This window comes from Cydia splendana, chromosome Z, assembly GCF_910591565.1.
Source record: "Cydia splendana chromosome Z, ilCydSple1.2, whole genome shotgun sequence".
NCBI classification, from domain to species: Eukaryota; Metazoa; Arthropoda; class Insecta; order Lepidoptera; family Tortricidae; genus Cydia; species Cydia splendana.
In genome coordinates, this window is record NC_085987.1 from 5,495,782 (window position 1) to 5,519,949 (window position 24,168).

Consider the following 24,168-nt stretch of genomic DNA (forward strand, 5'->3'; position numbering starts at 1 on the left):
GTTTGTTTTGAAAATGTTGTTAGAGTCTGTGCGGAAAGAGAAGAGTCGTGAAATGTATGGGATCCCATACATTCTACGGCTCTTCTCTTTCCGCACAGACTCTAATTGATATCTGAGAAAGGCTCATTAACCCGTAGGTAGTTATAAAAAACACCGCCGCCATCTTGTTTTTCTATATTTTTATTCTTTGAAATAAATCCACTTTGCCTAATTCTGTAAGTAGTGAAAGGACTATTTCAATTACACTAGGTATTGCAATATTTCTGTTGAATCGCGAGTTCACAGTTTGAAGTTTTTTCTAATTGCTAAAAAAACGAAGTAGGTAGGTACCTACATATATGTAGTTACTTTCAAAAAGTGCAATTAATTATTTCCGGTCCAAAAGCAGCAATATTTTCGTATAATTACTTTTCCGTGTTAAAAGGAACATTAATAACTGCACACTATTTTAAAATCGTAATAATGACGTTACATATCGATCCATCATTTCGCGTAACGGTTAATTGTGGCGTTTGGTTCTAAATTCGAACGGTAATCGAGCGGCGCGGCGCGCGCGCTGATGGATGGAGTGGTTGAGTGGGGGTAATTGCGCAGGCACAGGCGCCACGCTTGAGGCGGGAGAGTTCCTTTGACTAGGCTTTGGTGCTGCTCCGAGCATCCTAGTGGCTCCTAAAAGGGTCACTCATTCGCTAAGATTACTATATACTATACTTATTACTATTCGGGCGTAGGCATGCAAACTGCAAATAAGCATAAACCTTAAGGATGACTCACGTTAGACCGGGCCGTGTCCGGCGCTTACTTTTCTATGACATGACAGGCGATTACGGCATGCTGCTGTCCATAGAAAACGACGCACCGGAAGCTCCGGCCCGGACACGGCCGGACCGGGCCGACCGGGCCTTGTCCGGGCCGGAGCTTCCGGCGCTACCTAACTTTTCTATGACAGATGACAAGTGATAACGTGATGCTTTCCATAGAAAACGAATCTCCGGAAGCATCGGCCCGGACACGGCCCGGTCTAATGTGAGTCATCCTTAAGTCAGTATTAGGTACTCCTTGTCCGATTGCTTCAAGTCAAGATAACCAACGTTGATAGAAAACCTCGATCGAAACTTAAACAATGCAATGTATGGAAGTAGTCGCGTAACTTTTCGTAGCATCCGATGGATACATTTTTACTTTTCGTTTGGTGTTTGTCGATTTACGATTGTCATGTTGCCTAGGCCCCCAGGTTACCTTCAGAATCTAACGACGTTGCTGGCTAGAGGGAATATCCATGTGACAATTTATGGTAATCGCCAAACGAAACTTAAATATCGAAATGATAAAAAAAATTAAAAAAGTCATTTAATGTCGCAAAAAAAATAGCTTACAGTGGCGAACAAAAAGAAAAGAAAAAAAAAACACTAAGCTATGTAAGACCTATAGGGTAAAAGGGGGGATATATGAATCATGTCACTTTTCGTAGCACGTGGTCATCCCGATATACTTTTAGATTGTGGTTTATCGATTGTCAGTAAAAGTTTTTTTTCTCAAAAATCAATACTAAAGCAAGTTCCGTAAAATCATCCAACTATGTTTCACAAGTTCGTTGCGTAATTGTTTTATTTTAGTTTTAATTTAGTATTAGTTATAGATATATTTAGTTCATAAGTTATTTATTTCTCTTTCTACTGTCTTTTTCCTATTTATTCCTTTATAAAACATAGTGTATCTTATAAATACATATCTTATCTTATTGCGTAATTAAGTATCTATTTTACCAATCTTCTTTTTGGTTTTGTCCGAGTTTTTCTTCCATTTATGAAAAAGATATTCAAGTTAGTTCTGGACTATAGTTGGGAGCTTTTGGACTTATAGTAGGTTTTACAGTAGACGTTTTTTGCTTAATAATCATAACTAATGCAACCCACTAATTTCACTACATTTTGGTTACCCTACAGTCGGAAGTGATGACAAATGTCCCTGTTCACGCATTATTGGGCGCATCCTACACTACAAGACCACACGGTGACAACGAAAAAAGTGGACGCAGGAATTCCTTTTTTTCTCACCGAAAAAAAAATGTGTTGACGTTTCTGCAAAAATATATCCTTCCTTAGATTTAAATGGTAAGTCATTAGTTAGGAGTTCAGAGTAAGTATAGGTATAGATAATCAACAACCACGGAATTTTGTAGTCATATCTTGTTCTGTATTAAGGATGGAAGGATGGCTCACGCTAGACCGGGCCGGGCCCGAGCCGAGGCCTCCGACATATCATTTTGTATGACGGCTGATCGGTGATTACGATCCACGCTTGGTGCTTTCCATAGTTAACGAAGCGCCGGAAGCTCCGGCCCGGCCCCGACCTTTAGGCAAGTGAACCGCAAACCTAGCCGCCGCCATACAATTACAGTTGAGCTCTCATTTTAAAACGACCTCCTGTAATAACATGAATATTCAAGTAACATATAACTATGTCCGATAAAAGTCATCTTATTAAAGTTATTGGCTAACTATACAAGCAAAACAAAACCTCACAAGCACGTCGACCAACTCTACAGAACATCTTAATTTAACATCCAAAACCGCCTTTGAAAACATTAAAGCCAAACAAAAAACCGGAAAAAAACGCAGTTCTATATTCAAATTGAAGCAAGCGCGCAAAAGTGTCATGGTGGCGATGGCGGCCATAATTGAAGCTGACAGTCGTCGGTGTGTCAGCTCGTTTGCGGCTGCGCGTGCGATGCTACAGTTGCGACTGCTTGACGAGAAAGGGCGTGTTTTTTGGGAACAGAGTAACGTCCAGTTACGCCAACCTCATTTAGCTGATTGATCGATCACTCGGCAATTAACTATTAAACTTCCCATACAATAAAATTATGCGATCGTTTTAATAGTGTCAGACGGTGCAAGCGACCCTAATAACTATGGCGAGATCTGCAACGGCTTGATTCTAATTTTAATAAACGTCAAAAATTAGATCTCTATACGATATGGATCGGATCTGTCAGTGTCAAAAGTGACGATTCTTCAAACAAAAACGTCGCTTTTGATACTGACAGATCCCATCCATATCGTATCGAGATCTAGATCTCGAGTGTGTGATCTTTATGAAAGATCATAATAGATACAACGACAGCATAAACAATCCATCATAGCGAGGGCAGCAATTTATCCATCCGGATGATATTGTCCGAGAAAATGCAAGATTCTGCTTTTCACTTTGATTGCAAGGAAAATCAGAAATTATATGTCTAAGAACGGGACTCCATTGCTAAAGTACACTTTTTCCTGTTGCCCTCGATCGGTACGCAATTGGAATAACACCCAGGGAAAATGTTTTAACGAACCTAACCCGCGATTAACGGCTCTATGTCCACAGAATACGAACACACGCAGGAAATCATTTTGTAAATCTTGTCGCTTAATAATAGGTAATACGAATAGACGTCGTAATTTAATTTAGAACTTGTAATGCTGATAGAATTAGAGGATGGACTAGTATTTACCAGCAGCTTTTAATTTAAACCAGATTTATTTTACTATAAAATCCAGGCCTCATTATTATTCGTAACGACGGGACTAAATCGCGTAAAACCAGCGTAAAACTAAGTTTTAAATTTATCTCCGACGTTTCGATGACGGCGTTGCCCCCGTGGTCTCGGAGAAGACTGGCTAAAGTTGACACCAACATCTTCTAGGGGCGCGAGTTCTAGGCCTCTTTGAGAAGACTCCAGGAAAGTGTCCTGACACTTTCCTGGAATCTTCTCAAAGAGGCCTGGCGCTATTTTTAACAAGCTTAAAATATATAGTTTTAATAACTAACTGTAATGGAATCTAAGGTAACAAATTTAACCATCTTCCAAGGATCGTAGCGTCATGAAAATTGGCAGCTGTATGTAGTTCTGATGACAATACAATAATATGGTACTGTCGAACTGATCTGATGATGGAGACAGGAGGTGGCCATAGGAACTCTGTGGTGAAACAACGCAACCTAATTGTGTTAGGGGTTTTTAGAATTGTCTCGATGAGTATTAGTTGTCTGTCGTAAGAAAAGTACAGTCAGCGATAAAAGCTTATACCAAAAATGTCATTTTAGCCAAAAACTTATTTTACACTTCTGATAAAGCTAAACATGACTTACGCCGCTTCCGGCGCTTCGTTTTCTATGGAAAGCAACACGTGGTCACCGATTAGCCGTCATAGAAAATTACATATGTCTACCGTGAGTCATCCTTAAGAGCCGTGTGTGTTTGTGAAATTCCTAGCCATATCCTGAGATGTGAAAATCTTTTTCTCGTTCCCTGAGTCGACGGAGCCCCGCGTAGCGCCATATTTCTGGACAGTTTACCCTTCGGGCATCTACAGCAAACTAACGAACATATCCGACCTATGTAGGTATTGGTTTAATGTGATTACCGTAACATTACACAGAGACAACACGATCAGCCTGATCTTACAATCGGCCGACGACAGATCGACTGAATTTTTAGTACCTACTTTGTAGTTAGCAATGTATCGAATATTGCATGCAAGTTCTCGCGCCGTGTATCGGGCTTAAATGTAAATTGTATTGTGTCAATCTTTAGACAAGATTGCCACGAACTACCACGAGTTGAGGTGATTTCGTTTGAGGCGGGGTGGTCTGTAGGTACAAAATTATACTGTTGCATATTCTGTGCTTAGGTATAACTACGAAGTTTGAGTCGACGTTTCGGTCACGTTTCATTTAAAAGTTTGGTAAGTATTTACAACTTAGCAAGGTTAAAAACTACGGTAGCCTCCTAACGCACTGAAACCTATGAAATGGTCGAGTCGTAAAAACAAAACATATTTTGACATTGGAAATGTCTTTTCGTTCGCTCCAGTATAGGGTCCGATTTCACGAAAAAGTGCGATCCCCTTATATCTCGGAAAGTTGTGAAGATATGATATTAAAAAAATAGGCTCAAAAGACGCATAATCACGAGAGCTGTAAGGTGCAAAAATAATTATTCGAGAAAGTCAAAAACGAAAAAAGTTATGGTCGAAATAGTGAAAATAAAATTCAATTTTTTCCGAATTATTGATTTTGGTGCTCGATAATTTGGAAACGAAGAATGATATCAAAAATTTGAGAAAAACGGCTCTGGACAATTTAGTCAGCTACAATTTGAGCCTAAAACAAAGACGATCGGGTTAAGGGTCTGCCCTGTAGCCTAACCCTAAAATAGTCAAAAAGTCAGAACGACATTTTTCACATGACATTTATGGCTTCATGTTTCGCAGAGTTCGTTATCGGTGTTTGTTGTGAATTATCGGGATTATGACGGCAGAATAACACTTGCACTGCGTGGGCTATCAAAATCGCTGCAGATTTTTCTTGGTCTAACTCTATCTATCCTGTTTGAGACGGGCGTAGATAACGCACTATTCGACAATCTATGCATTCTTGTGGTGGTGGAAATAGAAATAGAGATAGAGGTAGAGGTAGAAGTAGAGGTAGAAGTAGAGGTAGAAATAGAGGTAGAGGTAGAGGTAGAGGTAGAGATAGAAATAGAAATAGAAATAATTTTATTCGTGAGCACAAACACAAAATAAAAACTTAAACAGAGAAACATAAAAAAGAAAAAGTGCCACGAAATGGTCTCACCTCAGCAAGTTGCTGGCGGCTGCTAGCAGATAGCTGATGCTGAACCCTGGCAGTACCTACTGGAGCTCGGGTTTAATACAACATAAGCACACGCTGTTTTGGTCATCGGACTCGTCTCGATGAGCACTTAGGAGAGTAGTACCCAAGATAGAGCTGATGCTGAACCCTGGCTGTACCTAAAGGAACTCAGGTTTGTTGCAACATAGGCACACGCTGTTTTGGTCATCCGACTCGTCTTGATGAGCACTTAGGAGAGTAGTACCCAAGATAGAGCTGATACTGAACCGGGTTGTACCTAGCGGAACTCAGGTTTGGTGCAACATAGGTACGCGCTGTTTTGGACATCCGATTCGTCATGATGATCACATGGTAGAGCATTACCCAAGATAGCTGATGCTGAACCCTGGTAGTACCTATTGGAACTCAGGTTTGGTGCAACATAGACAAACGCTGTTATGGTCATCTCTCGTTGCCTCAAACTGCTGTCAAGAAAATTTCATATCTTGCAGCAAATGGGCCGCTGCCGATCAAGACTCGAGTGACGATAACGGCGATGTGGCTACCACTTCTCGAGTTGACTACGGATTTGCCGTGTAATAATTTTCTTGTACTTTGAATATTAATATATCCTGCTTATTAATCGAAAAATGAAATATGTACCTATACTTATGCGCTACGGCGACAATTATTCAAACTTCGATACGCGTGTGGAAATTTTGCAATTTGTTTGTTCACATGCGTTATGTCCAGGATAGAGTCGGACCAAAAAAAGTCTGCAGCGGAATTGATAGCCCACGCAGTGCAAATGTCATTTATACGTCATAATTTCATAGAAGTTTGACGTTTAAAATAACACTTTCACTGCGTGGGCTATCAAATCCGCTGCAGACTATTCTTGGTCTGACTCTACTTGTGTTAATCTAAGAATAAAATAATTATCATTCAACGTTGTAGTTTTATTTTGTAACTTTTGCCTTATCCAGACTTTCTCGTCGCTCAGCGACAATATTTTTTCGAATTCCGTAGATTCATTTCCGATGTGCTCGATAGTCGTGTGAGGCACGAAATCTGTGATTTTTTTTATATCAGTACTACTTAGTTCAAAACAAAGCAGCATTTTGGCAATTTATAGGGCTTGGTTAGTAAAACATAGATTCATATTACCGTAAAAAGTTGGTAATAAAACTGTAAATACCGTATTTTCATACAAATTACGGGGGCCAGAATCAAGTCTAAATGATATCATTCAGTTATCGATTATCGTGCATTTCGGAACTTTGTCGGCATGCACAATAAAAATTGTCATGTCGTCACTGTCGTAAAAATCTGACCGCCTTCGGAGTACCCAACTGCACTTTTATCAGAGCCTCACTCGAATACGAAAGTGGTAGGCTTTCAAAGAATAGTGTGCAGCCTTTTGCGATTAACTGACAGGCTGATATCGCCCGGCGGACTGGTAATCAGTGGGCCCCTTAAAGGGTCTCTACACCGCTTCCGCGCCCCAAATGTCCGGAATACTGTTCCGTGATAGGTAAAGAAGTAATAATGATGTGATGGAAATAGGCTAAGAAGAAGAAATATTAATTCCAATTTTACTGCGGGGTGTGCGACTGTGCGTTCGTTTTTACGGCGCGCGTAATTCGCTGCGACAGCGCTATTCTTGGCGCGTATACATTGCCGCCGTTTGTTTCATTATTTCAATATTCTAGTCGTACTAACAAGGTACTTATCTAAATTAGAATTAGGACCAACAAATTTACACAGAGTCTAGGCAGCAAGTTCTGTCCCAAAAAAAAATCACAGATTTCGTGCCTCACACGATTATCGAGCACATCGGAAATGAATCTACGGAATTCGAAAAAATATTGTCGCTGAGCGACGAGAAAGTCTGGATAAGGAAAAAGTTACAAAATAAAACTACAACGTTGAATGATAATTATTTTATTCTTAGATTAACACAAGTAGAGTCAGACCAAGAATAGTCTGCAGCGGATTTGATAGCCCACGCAGTGAAAGCTAGTGTTATTTTAAACGTCAAACTTCTATGAAATTATGACGTATAAATGACATTTGCACTGCGTGGGCTATCAATTCCGCTGCAGACTTTTTTTGGTCCGACTCTATCCTGGACATAACGCATGTGAACAAACAAATTGCAAAATTTCCACACGCGTATCGAAGTTTGAATAATTGTCGCCGTGGCGCATAAGTATAGGTACATATTTAATTTTTCGATTAATAAGCAGGATATATTAATGTTCAAAGTACAAGAAAATTATTACACGGCAAATCCGTAGTCAACTCGAGAAGTGGTAGCCACATCGCCGTTATCGTCACTCGAGTCTTGATCGGCAGCGGCCCATTTGCTACAAGATATGAAATTTTCTTGACAGCAGTTTGAGGCAACGAGAGATGACCATAACAGCGTTTGTCTATGTTGCACCAAACCTGAGTTCCAATAGGTACTACCAGGGTTCAGCATCAGCTATCTTGGGTAATGCTCTACCATGTGATCATCATGACGAATCGGATGTCCAAAACAGCGCGTACCTATGTTGCACCAAACCTGAGTTCCGCTAGGTACAACCCGGTTCAGTATCAGCTCTATCTTGGGTACTACTCTCCTAAGTGCTCATCAAGACGAGTCGGATGACCAAAACAGCGTGTGCCTATGTTGCAACAAACCTGAGTTCCTTTAGGTACAGCCAGGGTTCAGCATCAGCTCTATCTTGGGTACTACTCTCCTAAGTGCTCATCGAGACGAGTCCGATGACCAAAACAGCGTGTGCTTATGTTGTATTAAACCCGAGCTCCAGTAGGTACTGCCAGGGTTCAGCATCAGCTATCTGCTAGCAGCCGCCAGCAACTTGCTGAGGTGAGACCATTTCGTGGCACTTTTTCTTTTTTATGTTTCTCTGTTTAAGTTTTTATTTTGTGTTTGTGCTCACGAATAAAATTATTTCTATTTCTATTTCTATCTCTACCTCTACCTCTACCTCTACCTCTACCTCTATTTCTACCTCTACTTCTACCTCTACCTCTATCTCTATTTCTATTTCCACCACCACAAGAATGCATAGATTGTCGAATAGTGCGTTATCTACGCCCGTCTCAAACAGGATAGATAGAGTTAGACCAAGAAAAATCTGCAGCGATTTTGATAGCCCACGCAGTGCAAGTGTTATTCTGCCGTCATAATCCCGATAATTCACAACAAACACCGATAACGAACTCTGCGAAACATGAAGCCATAAATGTCATGTGAAAAATGTCGTTCTGACTTTTTGACTATTTTAGGGTTAGGCTACAGGGCAGACCCTTAACCCGATCGTCTTTGTTTTAGGCTCAAATTGTAGCTGACTAAATTGTCCAGAGCCGTTTTTCTCAAATTTTTGATATCATTCTTCGTTTCCAAATTATCGAGCACCAAAATCAATAATTCGGAAAAAATTGAATTTTATTTTCACTATTTCGACCATAACTGTTTTCGTTTTTGACTTTCTCGAATAATTATTTTTGCACCTTACAGCTCTCGTGATTATGCGTCTTTTGAGCCTATTTTTTTAATATCATATCTTCACAACTTTCCGAGATATAAGGGGATCGCACTTTTTCGTGAAATCGGACCCTATACTGGAGCGAACGAAAAGACATTTCCAATGTCAAAAGATAATGCGCCCTAAGTACTTGTACTTGGCAATTAAATGACTATAGTCTGGCAAGTTTTTCGGTTTAAGAAGGGGGCAAATTTCAAATATGTAAGGCTTCGGTGAAGCTAATACAATATGATATAAGGTACCTACACAAATTATACCAGCCAACCAAGGTCCGTCAAAGGGTAGTCAAAAGATTACAAATTAAATTATTGTAGCGGTAAAACAAACCTGTGTTCACCAGCATACACACTAGGAACACAGTACATCACCTGATAATGATTTCTATTTATCACATCTAATTCAATATAGTTTGGCAAATGTACGGAGCATTGCAGTCAGTATCGTTCGCGTGTGACGGGACACTTTGGCATAGCTACCGCGGGGTTCTACGAATAGATGCTACGCAAGCTACGCAGTGTTGAAATAAAGCCATTTCTGCCGTACAGCCCTTGAAAAACTAGTTTAAATATGGAATTTACTCGAAATAAAATCGTCGATTCAGGTTTAATAATGACATTTAAATTTCGAACATCTCTGAAAAACAAAGGAGCTGGATTTAATTTGACATCATTTATATAGTACCTACCTCCATTAGTCGAATTAACATTTTATTGAGTGTGCGGTCAAATGGTCAAATGCTGCAACAACGGTCGTAACATGCGGTTCCTGGACAAATTACATTCAATTTGACGTGACTGTACATGTCGGAAGTCGGTGTTGCTCGAAGGTACATCTCGACAAGAAATGTTTTGGTGTGAGAGAGATGGGCTGCGAATGGATATCAAAAGATCAATCAATAAGAAATAAAATTATGATTAAAACTGTAATTAAAATCTAAACTAGAATTAAAATAAGACTAAATAAATCTAAAATAACACTATAATAATTCTAAAAACGGCATGGTACCGAAAACGCTGGCAGTATTTCCTCGCTGGATTGTTAACCTGATATAATTATATTAATTATGCAATTATTTTGCTTTTCGAAACGTGGTTATGCTGACGGCCCGTCTGTTGAATTGAATGACTCCGATTGTATGGCGGCGCCGGCGCCTAGGTTCGTGTAATGACTTTTAATATTAAAACTATAGTCACTCTCATTATCACTTTCATTCAGTTATTACACAAATTACAGTAGTAGGGCACTTCATAATAATTCGAGCAAAACATTTGGGAAACAAATGAAAACGACGGAAAACAGACGCAGACCAGTTTTTACGCACCATTGACTTGCATCTAATTTAGACACTCGTAAAATCAATTTCCACATCCGCGCAAGAAAAACATAAACTTTTCAGAACCAATCACATAACAACTTAATTTAAATTAACTGTTCAGCGCCCATAAATAATAGACATTGACGCGTCAATTATTGCTCCAAATCACTTCCCGCTCAAAATTAAAAAAAAAAACATGGGTGGGTCTATTGCAAGCCACGCCTTGAAATTTAAACCAATTTCGAAATAAGCGTGGCGCGCGGCGGCGTTCTAAAACCAAATTAAATTAAAAAGTTAATACGGTTGATTTTCCGATTACTGAACGAAAATTTAAAAGCTTTTAATAATGTGACTTATTGCTTTGACTTAAGGTGTATGGTGGTGGTTTTCGAATGATGCTTGTGGGAGTGTACAGGACAGGTTGACGTTTGTGGGATATTTTTTCTCCCGCACATGTTTTGGCTTGGGCGTCCAACGCCAACAGCCAGAACCGAGCAAGGACTCAATTAGTTCACACATTAGTAAGAAAGTTAGAATAATTAAATTATTTAAAGTAATTCGATAAGCTAGTGGATTAATAACAATTATTTGCGAGTGGGAACGATGGTCTAATTTTAAGTAGAGTTGACAGTGTGCGTTCAAGATACTAAACTTCTTGGCTAGATTTATTTAAATTTGTGGTTTTCGACGTAATTGAAATGGACCAGAGCAAAGGTGAGTGTTTAAGTTGACGTAATTTTTTATTTATTGTATTGTGGTACTACGTTTATATTTTGAGCGTCTGTTTCCTTTTATAATTGTTAAATAATGTTGTACAATTTCTTTTTCGTTTAATAACGTTGTACTACTTTCATATAAAATGACCTAGATTTTATTTGTTGATGTTGGTCGTTATTGCAACTTTGTGCCTCACTGGACTATATTATTGTAAAAATTACTTTGATTACTTTCTATTGAAAGTGTTGACATTTTTATTATTAGATTTATATAATTGACTTTTTTATTTTGTATGTTCTAGCTTTATAGAATTACATTTATAAATTGATATTTAATCGGATTATGCTTACTATGTAAGGATTATTTATTTTTCCGTATATTTTTAAATTTGTATCCAGACTGACATGTAAATTAGCTTTACGAATAAAATTATTATGATTATGATTACTATATAGAAAAAATTCAAACTATTATAAAAATAAAGTTGCGACTATAATAATATTTTAGAATGTGACTTATCTCGTTAATTAACTACGGGCCCGATTCGGATTTTGAAATAGACATCTACTAGATATCTTTTAGACGTCACCAAGATACGATAACGATATGTTTAAGATCTAATCGGTCAAATTTGACATTGATGCGATTCTGGAAATACTCTTGAACGATTTCCACAAGATATGACTTAGAGATCCAAATCACATCTAATAGATATCTAACACTATCTGACGTAAAAGTGACACTGGTTGCCCGAATTGAGCTGCAAAAGAGAACTAGTTGAAATACGGCAGTACGTATCTAACAGGCCTATTCGGATTTCGAGATAATCACAAGATCTTGAGACGATTTAGAGATCAACTAGATCTACATAAGATATCGACTAGATGTGACTTAGATATCTAAGTCATAACTTGTCGAAATCGTTCAAGAGGACCTCCAGAATCGCGGAAACGTCAAATTTGACATATCTATCTTACAAATATCTTTAAATTATCCGTATCGGAACTTGTTGAAGTCTAGTAGAAATCTAATTCATTTTCCGAATCGAGCCGTAAGTTAGTTACCGCTAAATAAATACAAAGCAGAAAGAACTTAAAAAAAACGGATTTTTAGGCGGTTTGAAAATGGTTAAAAGAATCGGTTTACAAATACTAGGTTCATTGCGCTAGTTTCAGTCCAGCTCTAGTTTTCGTATAATATGTACCTATATTTTATTTTTATTCGTTTTTATGTAGAGAGATCTATGGGTTAGATATTAAGGAAATTGCAATAAGTCCAAATTTGTGCGGCTAGATAGGTTTGTATTCTAATTCCGCCAAGTGGTAGAAAAAGTAGAGCTGCACGGAGACTAGTACCTACAATTATATAAGTTTGTGTTTTATGTACCTATTGAGATACCTAAATATTATCATGATTTCTTCTACTTTGTGTAGGTAGTTATGTTTACTCATTTTTCTAAAAATTGCTATTTTTTATTCAGTTTAGTAGGTACATATTTTATTTACGGCGGAATTTTCTCGTTACATTGGAATATTTCGTTCGGCAGCAAAATTATTTGGCAATTAATTAAATACACACTCAGATTTCTACAATTTATATCTTGGAATACTTACTGCTTGGAATACATTAAATACTCTTTTATTAGGTAATATATATTTAAGCAGTCGAGGTAAACAAAAAAATAGATTTCCAATAATATACTTAATAAGTAGGTATATCGCAACTAGCAACTTTGCCCGCCTTTTGCGGTTTTTTATAATTTTCCAAGTATTTTTTGCTTTTTTGTATTGTTTGATATAATTTGACACTTAGGTACCTATCTCTATACTTAGAAAAATAAAAATTTTAAGTTAAAGGATAAAATACAATAGGTCTAAGTTTATAACAAAATAACTTTTTAGAAAATTATCCCTTAAGGGTGTGAAATGGGGGGGTTAAATTTTGTATGGAAGAAAAACGAAAACAACAAATTGGTAGCAAAAAAGGGCAAAAACGCATGGAGCAAGCTTAGCACATTATGCTCATGCTTTTAAAATAAAATGCCAAAATCAAATGTATTTTGTAAACATTTTAAATCTTTTTCTTTGGCCGTTTCTATGGAAATCGTCACCGCCACCACGCGTTAGATATATTTTTTTTGACAAAAACTGTATGAATGCCAATTTATGTGATCCTTTCCAGAATAAAGAATAAAGTGAAAATCGCCTCACTGTGTCTGTAAAGTCCAACATTGTCACATAAAATCACAAGCTATATTAATTTTTTGTCCGGAAATATTTTTTAAGTGAAAACTTCTTTTGCGGCGCTGTGCACTTTTTGTGATGGGAAAAAAAATGTTAAACTCGCGACAGGTCACGTGACCGTAAGATTCGTAAGACGGACACGTGACCTGATCGAAAAACTGTTACAATGGTAGGCCGTAGGGGAGCCCACGATGCTAAATCGGGATTTACTCGAGCGTCATAGAGACCTATTGGGTTGCAAAGCTTAGATGATAAAAAGAAAAAAATGTCATATAATATATACCTTTTCATCGGTGGGGGGAGCGGCTATAGATTTACAATAATGTAAAAAAAAACTGTTGCATGGACAATTGGACATACTCGAGCGCGTCAGATATTGATATCATCCATGTCCTACGTATTAAAAAAAAAGTACGTAAGTTAATCTGATTGTTTCCATGATGGCCGATCGTACGTAAATGTTGAAAATGAAGAAAAAATAAATTTTATCGAGCGCGTCAGATTTTTTAAAGAGATGTTGAGTGAACCTAAAAAAAGCTCTTATATAATAATATGACGATTTGGATGAGACGCAAACTCGCGGCCTTTATTAGAATGTGCAAAAAAAAATCGCCGTTATGAAATACTCAAGCGCGTCAGATTAAGATAATATATATGATTCATCTTTATGCCCTAGACGTGCTGTCTCATAATCTGACGATTATCTGGAGGGATTCGCTTAATCTGACAATTAAAATTATTTATTTTTTATTTTATGGAATCATTGAACTTAATTCATTGAAAAGCTCAGGAAATAGCATGCAAATAAAAAAAGTCTATGTTTTATTTATGTAGAATACTTGTATTTATAAGAACATAATTATTATAAATTATTTTTTTTTGAGTTTTTTTAAATATCATCTTCATCGGTGGAATCATCTTCCTCCTCTGGCTCGATTTCATCCTAGTTATCGTCCCATAGGAAATTTGAAATACGCGCCACTTTTCTATTGACAAGATTTGCTTACTCGACTTCTCATTTCCTTAAAACCGCACACATACACGTTTATGGAATGGGGAGTCAAATATCAGAATGGAAATTGTATAACAAGTCCATTTATATCCAAATTTCAATTACTTCTCGTAAAAAAATAGTAAAATCGTACTTGGAACCTAAAATACTCTAGTGCAGGAACGTATCATTTTCTGCACCCCTTTTAGAACAACAATAACCCTCTTTCAGAGCATGAGAAATGAAAAATATTTATTCATTTCAAGTGGAGTAACAGGCTGTCAGGTGATAAAATATAAAAATAGTACGCAAATCGCCGGAAGAGTACGCGAGTACGCATTACCATAAAATAGTACGCAATGCGTACTATTGCGTACCCATCTGGCAACTCTGGTCCAGAGTGGGGACGGAGTGAGAGAGTAATAGATAGAGAAAAAGTGAGAGAGGGGAATATAGGTATCACGTAGCAGCATGCATTCAACTTTATCGATTAATTTTTGTTACTTCGGCTTGTGGAAATCGTCAGTTTATATATTTTTCGGATTCCTTGAATTATTCCCAGCAAAATAAAAAAAATTTAGCCACGCTCGAGAATGTCGAGATGACGTTTTTTTTGACAACTTTGTAGCCCTCCCCCTTCTTAACGTCACTCTCAAATTGTTAGATTAGTGGAATATACACGTTTTAGCATGTAACTAACTCACCCTACCTTAATCTGACGCGCTCGAGAATTTCAGATGATCAATTTTTTTTAACTAATCTGATCCTTTTTCCTTGATGGGGGCCATATATGTGGGGCTCATATTTGGTGGAAGTACTTAACCAGGTACAAGGTATCCCCCTGTATATTAATCTGCCGCGCTCGAGTAAATCCCGAAATACCCTCTTGGGCTCCCCTACTACAATGTCATTGAGTTTTCACTTCTGCCGGCACTCCCGGAGTGCAACACGTTGTTTTTTTTACAGTACATATGGTCCTATTTTCCCGCACTAGTGCGTAAAATAGCAGTTTTCGTGCGATGTCAAAGTTTAAAGGGCCATATATGTACTGTAAACGTTGTACGATACACGTGCGAATAGTTAATTCGCAACTCGTGTCGATTTAAAACATCGGTCGTGTTTTAATTTATCGCCACTCGTTTCGAATTTCATCTTTTCCGCACTTGTATCGTAAATAACTATTTTGTATTAAAAGGCAAAACGATTATTACAAAAATGAATTCCTTGTCCCTAAATTATACAAAAATGATATATGGAAAGCCGACCCTTTCCCCCCAGAGTAGTTTTCAGATTTTTCCCTGTACTTGTAGTGTAACACGATATTACTAGCCAAATTTCATAGTTCTAGGTCAACGGGAACTACCCTATAAATTTGATTCCCTTGAGAGTGACGAAGTATAAGTTTTTTGCGGTATAACTAAACGGCCGTATCTTTTTTGACATTAACTTAGAAGTAATTCACAGGTTCAACTCGATACCGCCACGCGTTGCCGAGATAAAGGGTCTTGACAGACAGACAGACAGATGGACGGACGGACGGACGAACGGACGGATAACAAAGTGATCTTATAAGGTTTCCGTTCTTTCCTTTTGATTTACACAATCCTAAAAAATATAAAACTAAAAACCGGGCACAAAAGTAAAAGCACAATGAAGATTGGTAAATCGTAAGAAAACAAAATCGTAAACAATAGAACCTTATTCCAATTTTGTTTAATTTTGTTGTGTAACCAATTACGTCAACCTATGCCTAAAAGTTGTGTAACAAAAAACTGAGATGTCTTTGTAAAGTTTACATTTGATAGGCTTCTTATTTTCAATTTCGGTTGAACGGGGTATTTACGGTTACGGGGGAAATTATACTCAGACTAAAGGTTAAAGACCTAGCACAGATTATATAATAGTTCTTACGAACAGATACTTATCTCTCAAAGAAAAAGCAAATACCTACCGTTTTGATACCTACACAAAAATACAATGGAGCGACCTTCAGCGCACCGTTCCACGCACCGCGCGCACCGGCACAACGCTAGGGTTGCTGATGCTTAGAAATGATAAATAAATAGGTACCTACTTAAACAGCGGAGTGAAATAAAAGGAAATCTAAATCTTAAATTATACCTAATATTCCGTTTATGCGTTAGCGTTTGCAAAATACTCATTGTAAAAGGTCATATGTCCCTGCAGTAACCGCAGTTTTTACGCCGTTTTATAAACCGCGTAATGATCCCAGCAAGAATTAGTTTTAAAACTTCGTGTAATTTAAAACCAGATAGAGATTAATGTTATACAATAAAGAGAAATAAAAGAGAACCCATGATTCCCATGAATACATGTAATTAATTATAAGTTAACCAAAAGCATAAATGAGTAGGTACTTTCCGGTGTAAAGTTTAAACTTATTGTCGTTAAAATAAACATTTACCAAAATAAATTAAAAATTTGCTACCTATATCAAATGGATACTTATCTAACTATAGGAACATTTGTCGTAATAAACACTATATGTTTAATGAAAGAAAGTCAATAGTAGTAGTACCTACGTAGCTTGTAATTATCGTAAAAATTGACAGTGCGGCGCGCGGTGAGGTGCGTGCGTGAGCGCGTGTGGCAACCAACTGGCTTGCTTTTCTACCGTGAACGGTAACCGATTCGTAGGTATAAATCCGAGCTCGCGCGGAGAGTGCCATAGGCCGTCTCGAGTCCTCGACGGATTATACTAGCTAAGTAGCTAGGGCATAAAAGCGAGGACCAATATAGATCCATCCAAATGGGGCATTTATGCCCGAGTTATATATTTTACTCTGCTTTTCAGTTCGATTGCGAGGAAAATATACGGAAATATTCAATATTTTAGGTTATTTTACCGTATTTTATAGTCTAAAGAAAATCGTACTCCGGCCGGTCGGGGGCGCCGGCTGGGAGCGCGCCGGTCGGGGGCACGCCGGTCGCAGTGGCAGTTTGTATGTCAGATTTTGGACTTTATTGCTAAGTCAGTAAGGGTCATCAAGTGCTCATCTTTATGAGAGGAGACCTTCCGAAATCAACCAATAGCATTGTGTAATCCAGTGGAGTGGAGAAGAGATGTGGATTAGAACCAATGTTGGTTGATTCCCGCACGTCTCCTCGTATCTCCGCCTCAGTGGAAAGGCAGCCTAAACTACATTTTCAGTGAGAAATATATTTTTAAAAACGCACGGATCGCTCAGAACATAAACAGTGTAGTGTTCGTATGCACACACGCACCGCCGCTGCTCTAAAGTATCGGTTACACACGTGGTATCGCTTTTACGGTGGCTGCGCCCGAGCAGGCGCGGATTCAGATTACTAAATATCATACCGACATGATATCGTTCATGGCATGCTTGTAATTCGAAGTTCTAAGAGCACTCTATTCTTTAACCCGAAGCTAACAATAAATTTAAATTTATTTCCAATCTCGTCACCCTGTACGGAATATGATGTTCGTTCATGTCTACGTGACTCTGTTAAAAAGTGACGGATATTTTATCACGTGGATAGAGTCATCCATACTAAGGCCTGCTGGGAATATATACCACGCGCATCTCTCGATATATGTCTTACAATAAAGCGTTCTATCTGTTTATCTCTTCGGCGCTAGAAGACTCACTCAGAGATTGATTTCGTTTTAGTCTCCGAGGTTTTAGTATCAGAAACTCAAAATTTGGATATGCCTCCGTAAACAGTCCGGCTTTAAACACGTAACATGTGATGTTTACAGAACTTTCTTTTTATTCGTTTTGCTAAGGGAGGGGCATTTTACCAGTCCCTGAGTAAATATGGCGTAGAATTTTCTATCTGTAAATATATTGAAGCTATAAAAACGTTGATATTCGCGAAAAACCGACTAATGCGATCTTCCGACCCAGACACGAGATTTTCTGTGGCGTTTGAGCCAACTTTAATACATTTATTTTATTTATTTTATTGTAATAGGTACCGAAAAAATATGGTTCTCTGTAAAGTCGGTTTTCGGACGATAATTGAGTCGCTTAACTTCAAACTCGGGTAAATCCATCTGTCAAATTATGCGATTTTGGTATTAAGAAAAGGTAATAGGGTAGATATTTGCTGAGAGGGTCGAATGGATTTACCCGAGTTTGAAGTTAAGCGACACAATTTTGCGTGATAACGTCATAAGAAAACATTGATGAAAAATTGCCCTAACGTTACCATGGAGATCCGTCCACAACGTTACCATGGAGATCTGTCCACAACGTGACACTTTTTCGTGCAACCTGTTATGGCTCCTCTTCACGTTGCGCCAACGCCAACGCCAACGAGGGACGCATTTATGCGTTAGAGGGAGCAAGTGATATTGCTATCTCATTCTACCGCATGGCTGCGTCCCTCGTTGGCGTTGGCGTTGGCCCAACGTGAAGATGAGCCTTTAGATAGATTACTTACTGAGAGCTGCGTCAATAATATACTCGTATTCCGTCGCTGTATGACCTTGTGTGAAAAGAGTTAGCGCAAACAAGCGCTTGCAAAAAATCGATCCAATCACAACTAGGTCGTCAGCTAGTCCTTAAACTCACAGCAAAGATATATGTAACTATCTATTATCTTTGCTCATAGTCATAGCTTCCGTGTCTTTGTCAGCAGACGCCCCACGACAAGATGTGGCAAAGTTGTATGAGAACAAACCAGCGCAGAACTACACAAACCCCAACATTGCCTACTCGGACAACAGCCACAACCTGTTCCAAATGATCAAGTGCCACGAGGACAGCTTGCTGCGGTTGCATCACTTGACAGGTAAAAAGAACTACGTGGTGTTGGTCTATATACAGGAACTTGAGTCTTTTGAGTCTATATTTGAAGTTACTCATTTTACGACGCAGCGCGGTTAAAAAAAAATCCGTGTCTTTTAAGCCCTGACTTCCATTTTTATCGCCTGTCACTATGCCCGTCACTTTCACACTTGTTAGAACGTGACAGGCATGGTGACTTGCGATAAATATGGAACCATGCTGCCACCGCTGCTAGCCACTCCATAGCTCATAGCTCCATTCAGCGCGACTTCACGTATGGACTCGCGCGCGAGAACGCAACTCATGCTAGACTGTCAAGTGTCATTATTGAATTCAGAAACAATACATGAAGTAAATTGTTTGCATTTGTTAAAGTATATTCCAAGATATACCCACCCACCGTATCTCCTGAACAGCTTTTCGTATTTTCCAGTCCGCTATCCTTACGTTTTCGTACATTAATCGCGGTTTCTAGTCACAAACACAAACACTCATGTTCATACACTTGATGGCTCCCATTTGCACACTTCGATTATCTTTCATACATTCAAAGCTTAAGGCTAAACGTATGCTAAGACGCAGGCGACGCAGTTCACGCAGCCCAGAGCAGATTTTGTAAAGTATAGAACGTCCTTTAGCTACGCACGCTGCATCGCAAGGACGGTCCATACTTTACAAAATCTGCGTCTTAGCATACGCTTAACCTAACACAGCGCCTCACACAGCAGCCGGCCGCCACAACACCTACGAGCAGAACTACCAAAACGAGCTCCCCTGGTACTCCAAGCAGCAGTATATGAAGCCCGTCGAATACCTGGCCTATGAGGACACGATTCGACGGAAGTTCGACGAGAAGGAGAAGGAAGATGAGAAGGATAAGGATGAAAGAAAGAAACCGAGGAGGAACAGGACCACGTTTTCGAGTCAGCAGCTCGCGGCGCTTGAGAAGGTGAGTTAGCCAGATTATTCATTTTATTGCTTTCTTTCAGGTTTTCATTGCTTTATTTTTTTCGTTTCTACTAGTTTCTGCAAGCATTCGTGGCGGGTTCGGTAGCATGGTTTCATTTGTATCGCCTATCACCATGCCTGCACGTTCTAACAATTATGTAAGTGCGAAAGTGACAGGCGATAAAGGTCAGCTCTTTCGTGACCTACTTGCAAACCGTAACCAGGGAATTCTTATGTCCCTAATTCGCACATCAGTCCAACGGTGCAATATCTGACACTGTACGTATATCCCTCCCTAGCTATCTAGAGTTAAACCAAGATAAATCTGCAACGATTTTTATAGCACAAGCAGTGCAAGTCATAGATATAAGAATATACAGATACCTTCCAAGCGAGCTGTCAGTGGGACCACTTTTTGTTTAGTGTACGATTAACAAAGCGGCCCACTTTGCTGTAGCCATGTCGATAAAGTCATATCGATAAACTATCGACATTTCTTGCAATTTTAATTTTACTTCAATGGTTTAACGATACCTAAAATGAACAAAAACGCTTTTATTCTTTATTGTGGTTATCAGATCACAATTTTATAGTCACGCCCCAGGAGAGAACCAAGGGAAAGTTCAGATATTTAATTAAAATACATAAATACCTACTAAAATAGGTGTTCTGCAATAATTGAATTATTTTATTACATTATAATATATTCATTATCCATTAGCATTTCAATTATGTTTATGTTTAACGAAGATATTGAAGCTTCAGTTAATCGCTATTTCGTTCCGCTGTCTAGCGTTTTTCGATATATAACATGATTAAAATCGACTTTTCACATCCCTAAAAGAGCACACATATACGTTTTTACGCACACATGCACAACCTGGGTCACCTAAAAAGGGGACACTTGGATTTGAAGTCCATCTTGTCAACAGTATGGTTGTCCTTTTTTGACAAACGGCATGTTTAAAAGAGCAAGGAGAGAGAAATGATACTAGTTGCTGCGCCGTCAAAGAGAACAGACAGAGTAGGGGGCTTGGTGCAAGTGTTATTTATACGTCATAATTTCATAGAACTTTGACGTTTAAAATAACACGTGCACTGCTTGTGCTGTCAAAATCGTTGCAGGCTTACCTTGGCCTAATTCTATTTAGACTCATGTTGGTTTGTGATGTACTGCAGGTATTCGAGAAGACACATTATCCGGACGCGTTCGTGAGAGAAGATTTGGCAGCGAGAGTTAATCTTACAGAAGCCAGGGTTCAGGTTAGTGAAGGTTTTGTAGGTTTTGACGCTCTGAATTTTTTTAGTTAGTAGAAAAAAGTTCACCACTTTGGGCAAAACTTGAAATTGCGACCTTTTAGGACACCAATTCAATCGCTCTTAATCAATTAGGTTACCGAAGCTTAGCAGCGGCGGTATCATGGTCGCATTTTTATCACTTGTCATGCCATGCATCACTTTCGCATTTACATATTTGTTAGAACGTGACAGGCATGGTGACAAATGATAAAGAGCCCATCATCTTAGCCCTACAGAACCATGCCAATTGTTTCATTCCTTCCTTTTGTTAACATGCTAGGGACGCATAGTTGCGACGGTAGATATGTAGTTGTAAAATTCCGCTGAAAAATATTTTACTTGAATCGTTCCATATTTCCAAATAGCTCTAGAAATTATAATTATAAGTAGGCCCTCTGCCGTCACTTTATCGTAGGCTGAAGTTTTATCTCGTAAAATTTATTTTTATTTTATAGGTAATTATACAATCTATCTCCAGATTATAACTAGCTAATCATAAGACTCCAATTTGTTAAAAAATTCATCATCCCAAGTGGTTATTATAAAAATACCTCTAATAGTACCTATTCTTTACAAATATTACAAATTCCTTTTTATTTATAAAACCAAATGCACTGTCAAGTTTACAAACACCTTTACAAGTCAAACGTTCCAAAAATATATTATTTTTCACTGTTACTTTTTCATTGTGAGTGTGTCTTTTAGAGGCGTGTATATATCTTTGGAACGTTGGCTTGTATAGATGTTTGTTAAACTCTTCTGTACAAATGTTGCCGCTCCCATTCCAAGTAAGGATCCAATAATTATAAATGACATATTTGACAAACGTCCACGAATAACCCCATTCCTCCCACAGGTATGGTTCCAAAATCGTCGCGCCAAATTCCGTCGAAACGAGCGCTCGGCGCTCTCCAGTCGCACCCTGCCGTCCTCACCCGAGCCCGTCCCCGTCCCCATCGGCCAACCCGACCGACCCGAGCTCAGAAACAAAGACTGGCTGCACTTCCAACCCACCTTCAACGTCCCTATAGTCAACTCCGTGTACCAGAACGAGTACCTAATGATGCAGAACAACAGACAATACGTGCAGAACTCGCCGCTCATGGGGTACAACGAGGGGTACTCGTGCGGGCTGATGGGGTACACGGCGCCGCTGCAGTCGCACGCGCCGTACAACTTGAACCTGAGGCACCGCGATTTTTCTATTAATAATATTACTTTATAAGATGTAGTTAAGTTGATTAAATGTTTAACTATATTTATTGCGTTTTTGTTTACCGATAAATTTATGTATAATATGTATTTGTTTGTTGATAAAGTAATACTAGCTCCTGCATGCCATCTCGGCTGCGTGGGATGATGATGATGATTGATAAAATCCTACGATAAAATATGTTCTCAATCGGTTCAGCGGTTTAAGCGTAAAGAGGTGATAGACAGGTAGATATCAATGATATATATTATTTCACTTGCCAGATAACGTTGTTATTATTTTCTTGTTTTTTTTTCGTCAGATTCCATAAAATTTTGGTTAGAAGATATAATTTTTTCGGGTTTTATTTCCGCCCAAAATGAGGAGCTTTTCAAAATTACAAAATTTTTATTAAAAAGTAACAAAAAATATTTACTAATAAAAATCAGCCTATCAACCATTACAACAAACTCTTCATTGTTCATTCTTATGCTACGATATAGTGCACAATTGCTTTCCATCGTATTTTCTCGGAAACGTTCGTATTTGTCATGCTATTTCAGTCAACCTCAGTATTTTTTGTACCGAGACTTACTGAAATAGCAGGACACGTTAGTACGTTTCCGTGAAAATACTATGGAAAATGATTATCTATTACATCTGTACCTACCTTGTACCTGCCGTGATCCCGGCTTTTGGTAGAGTCCGCTTTTCTACTCCTCCTTTTTTCAAAAGCGTCTTTATTCACATTTTATTTAGGTAAATTAATCTGAAAAAAAAAAACATTCAACCACTGTGTCGCTATAACCTTAAGCTATTTGGGGCCACTTTGCACCTTCCCAGTAATAACACGACGTAGTAAGTTGCGCACTCACTAGCGAATATGTTAGTGTCATACTGGCGGTAGCCGTATAGGATGCATTTTCGTTACAAGATTTCTATCGCATAAACTAGGGTCATCTTGTATGATATCTGTCATTTAACTTTTTAACCGCCGTAGACTGATATATAAGACATACAAAATCGGGTTCATTTCGTCGCGGTCTGGTAAATAAGACAAAACATCGTGTAACTTCGTACCGCCGGTGACACGATGACGCTCTATGAAAAATTCTATGGCGGTTAAAAGGTTAATTTTAGATCTATTACTATCCCTAAAAGTGTGACAGATCTAGTTACTGAATTTTGCGTTCGAGAGGACATATAAAAGTTAGTTTTGAAGCTGTAATTATGTATTATCTGACTAAAATTCTTTTAATTATGACTCAAATAGGACTGTTACAAGTTATTACGTGATTGGAAGTAGGTACAACTAGTTGAAACGTTTATATATTATGCATATCCTTTAACCACACAGACACCAAAACTTTACAAGACAAATGCAATTTTGATTTGTCAAAATTGTCAAAATAAAGATTTAATTTAGAATGGAACTGAAGACCTTTTTATAGGCCTCTGGGCGGCTAGAGGATACTGTTTTCATGGATCGCGATTTCACATTTTTAATGT

At 38.4% G+C, this 24,168-nt stretch overlaps 1 protein-coding gene across 3 annotated transcripts; it reads left to right on the forward strand.

The window, feature by feature from the left end:
* The first annotated feature begins 10,909 nt into the window (after positions 1–10,909).
* LOC134805356 (homeobox expressed in ES cells 1-like) lies at positions 10,910–22,727 on the forward strand. Of its 3 annotated transcripts, none has more exons than XM_063778693.1 (5): positions 10,910–11,208; positions 19,069–19,224; positions 19,949–20,169; positions 21,348–21,431; positions 22,324–22,727. In XM_063778693.1, exons 1-5 carry the CDS (start codon positions 11,193–11,195, stop codon positions 22,690–22,692), a joined length of 846 nt encoding a protein of 281 aa, XP_063634763.1. In that variant the 5' UTR covers positions 10,910–11,192; the 3' UTR covers positions 22,693–22,727. The 3 variants fall into 3 exon arrangements, with proteins under 3 accessions (XP_063634763.1, XP_063634762.1, XP_063634761.1); XM_063778692.1 differs by having other exon boundaries at positions 10,912–11,208; positions 19,072–19,224; positions 19,946–20,169; XM_063778691.1 differs by having other exon boundaries at positions 10,913–11,208; positions 19,946–20,169.
* The last annotated feature ends 1,441 nt before the right edge of the window (positions 22,728–24,168 follow it).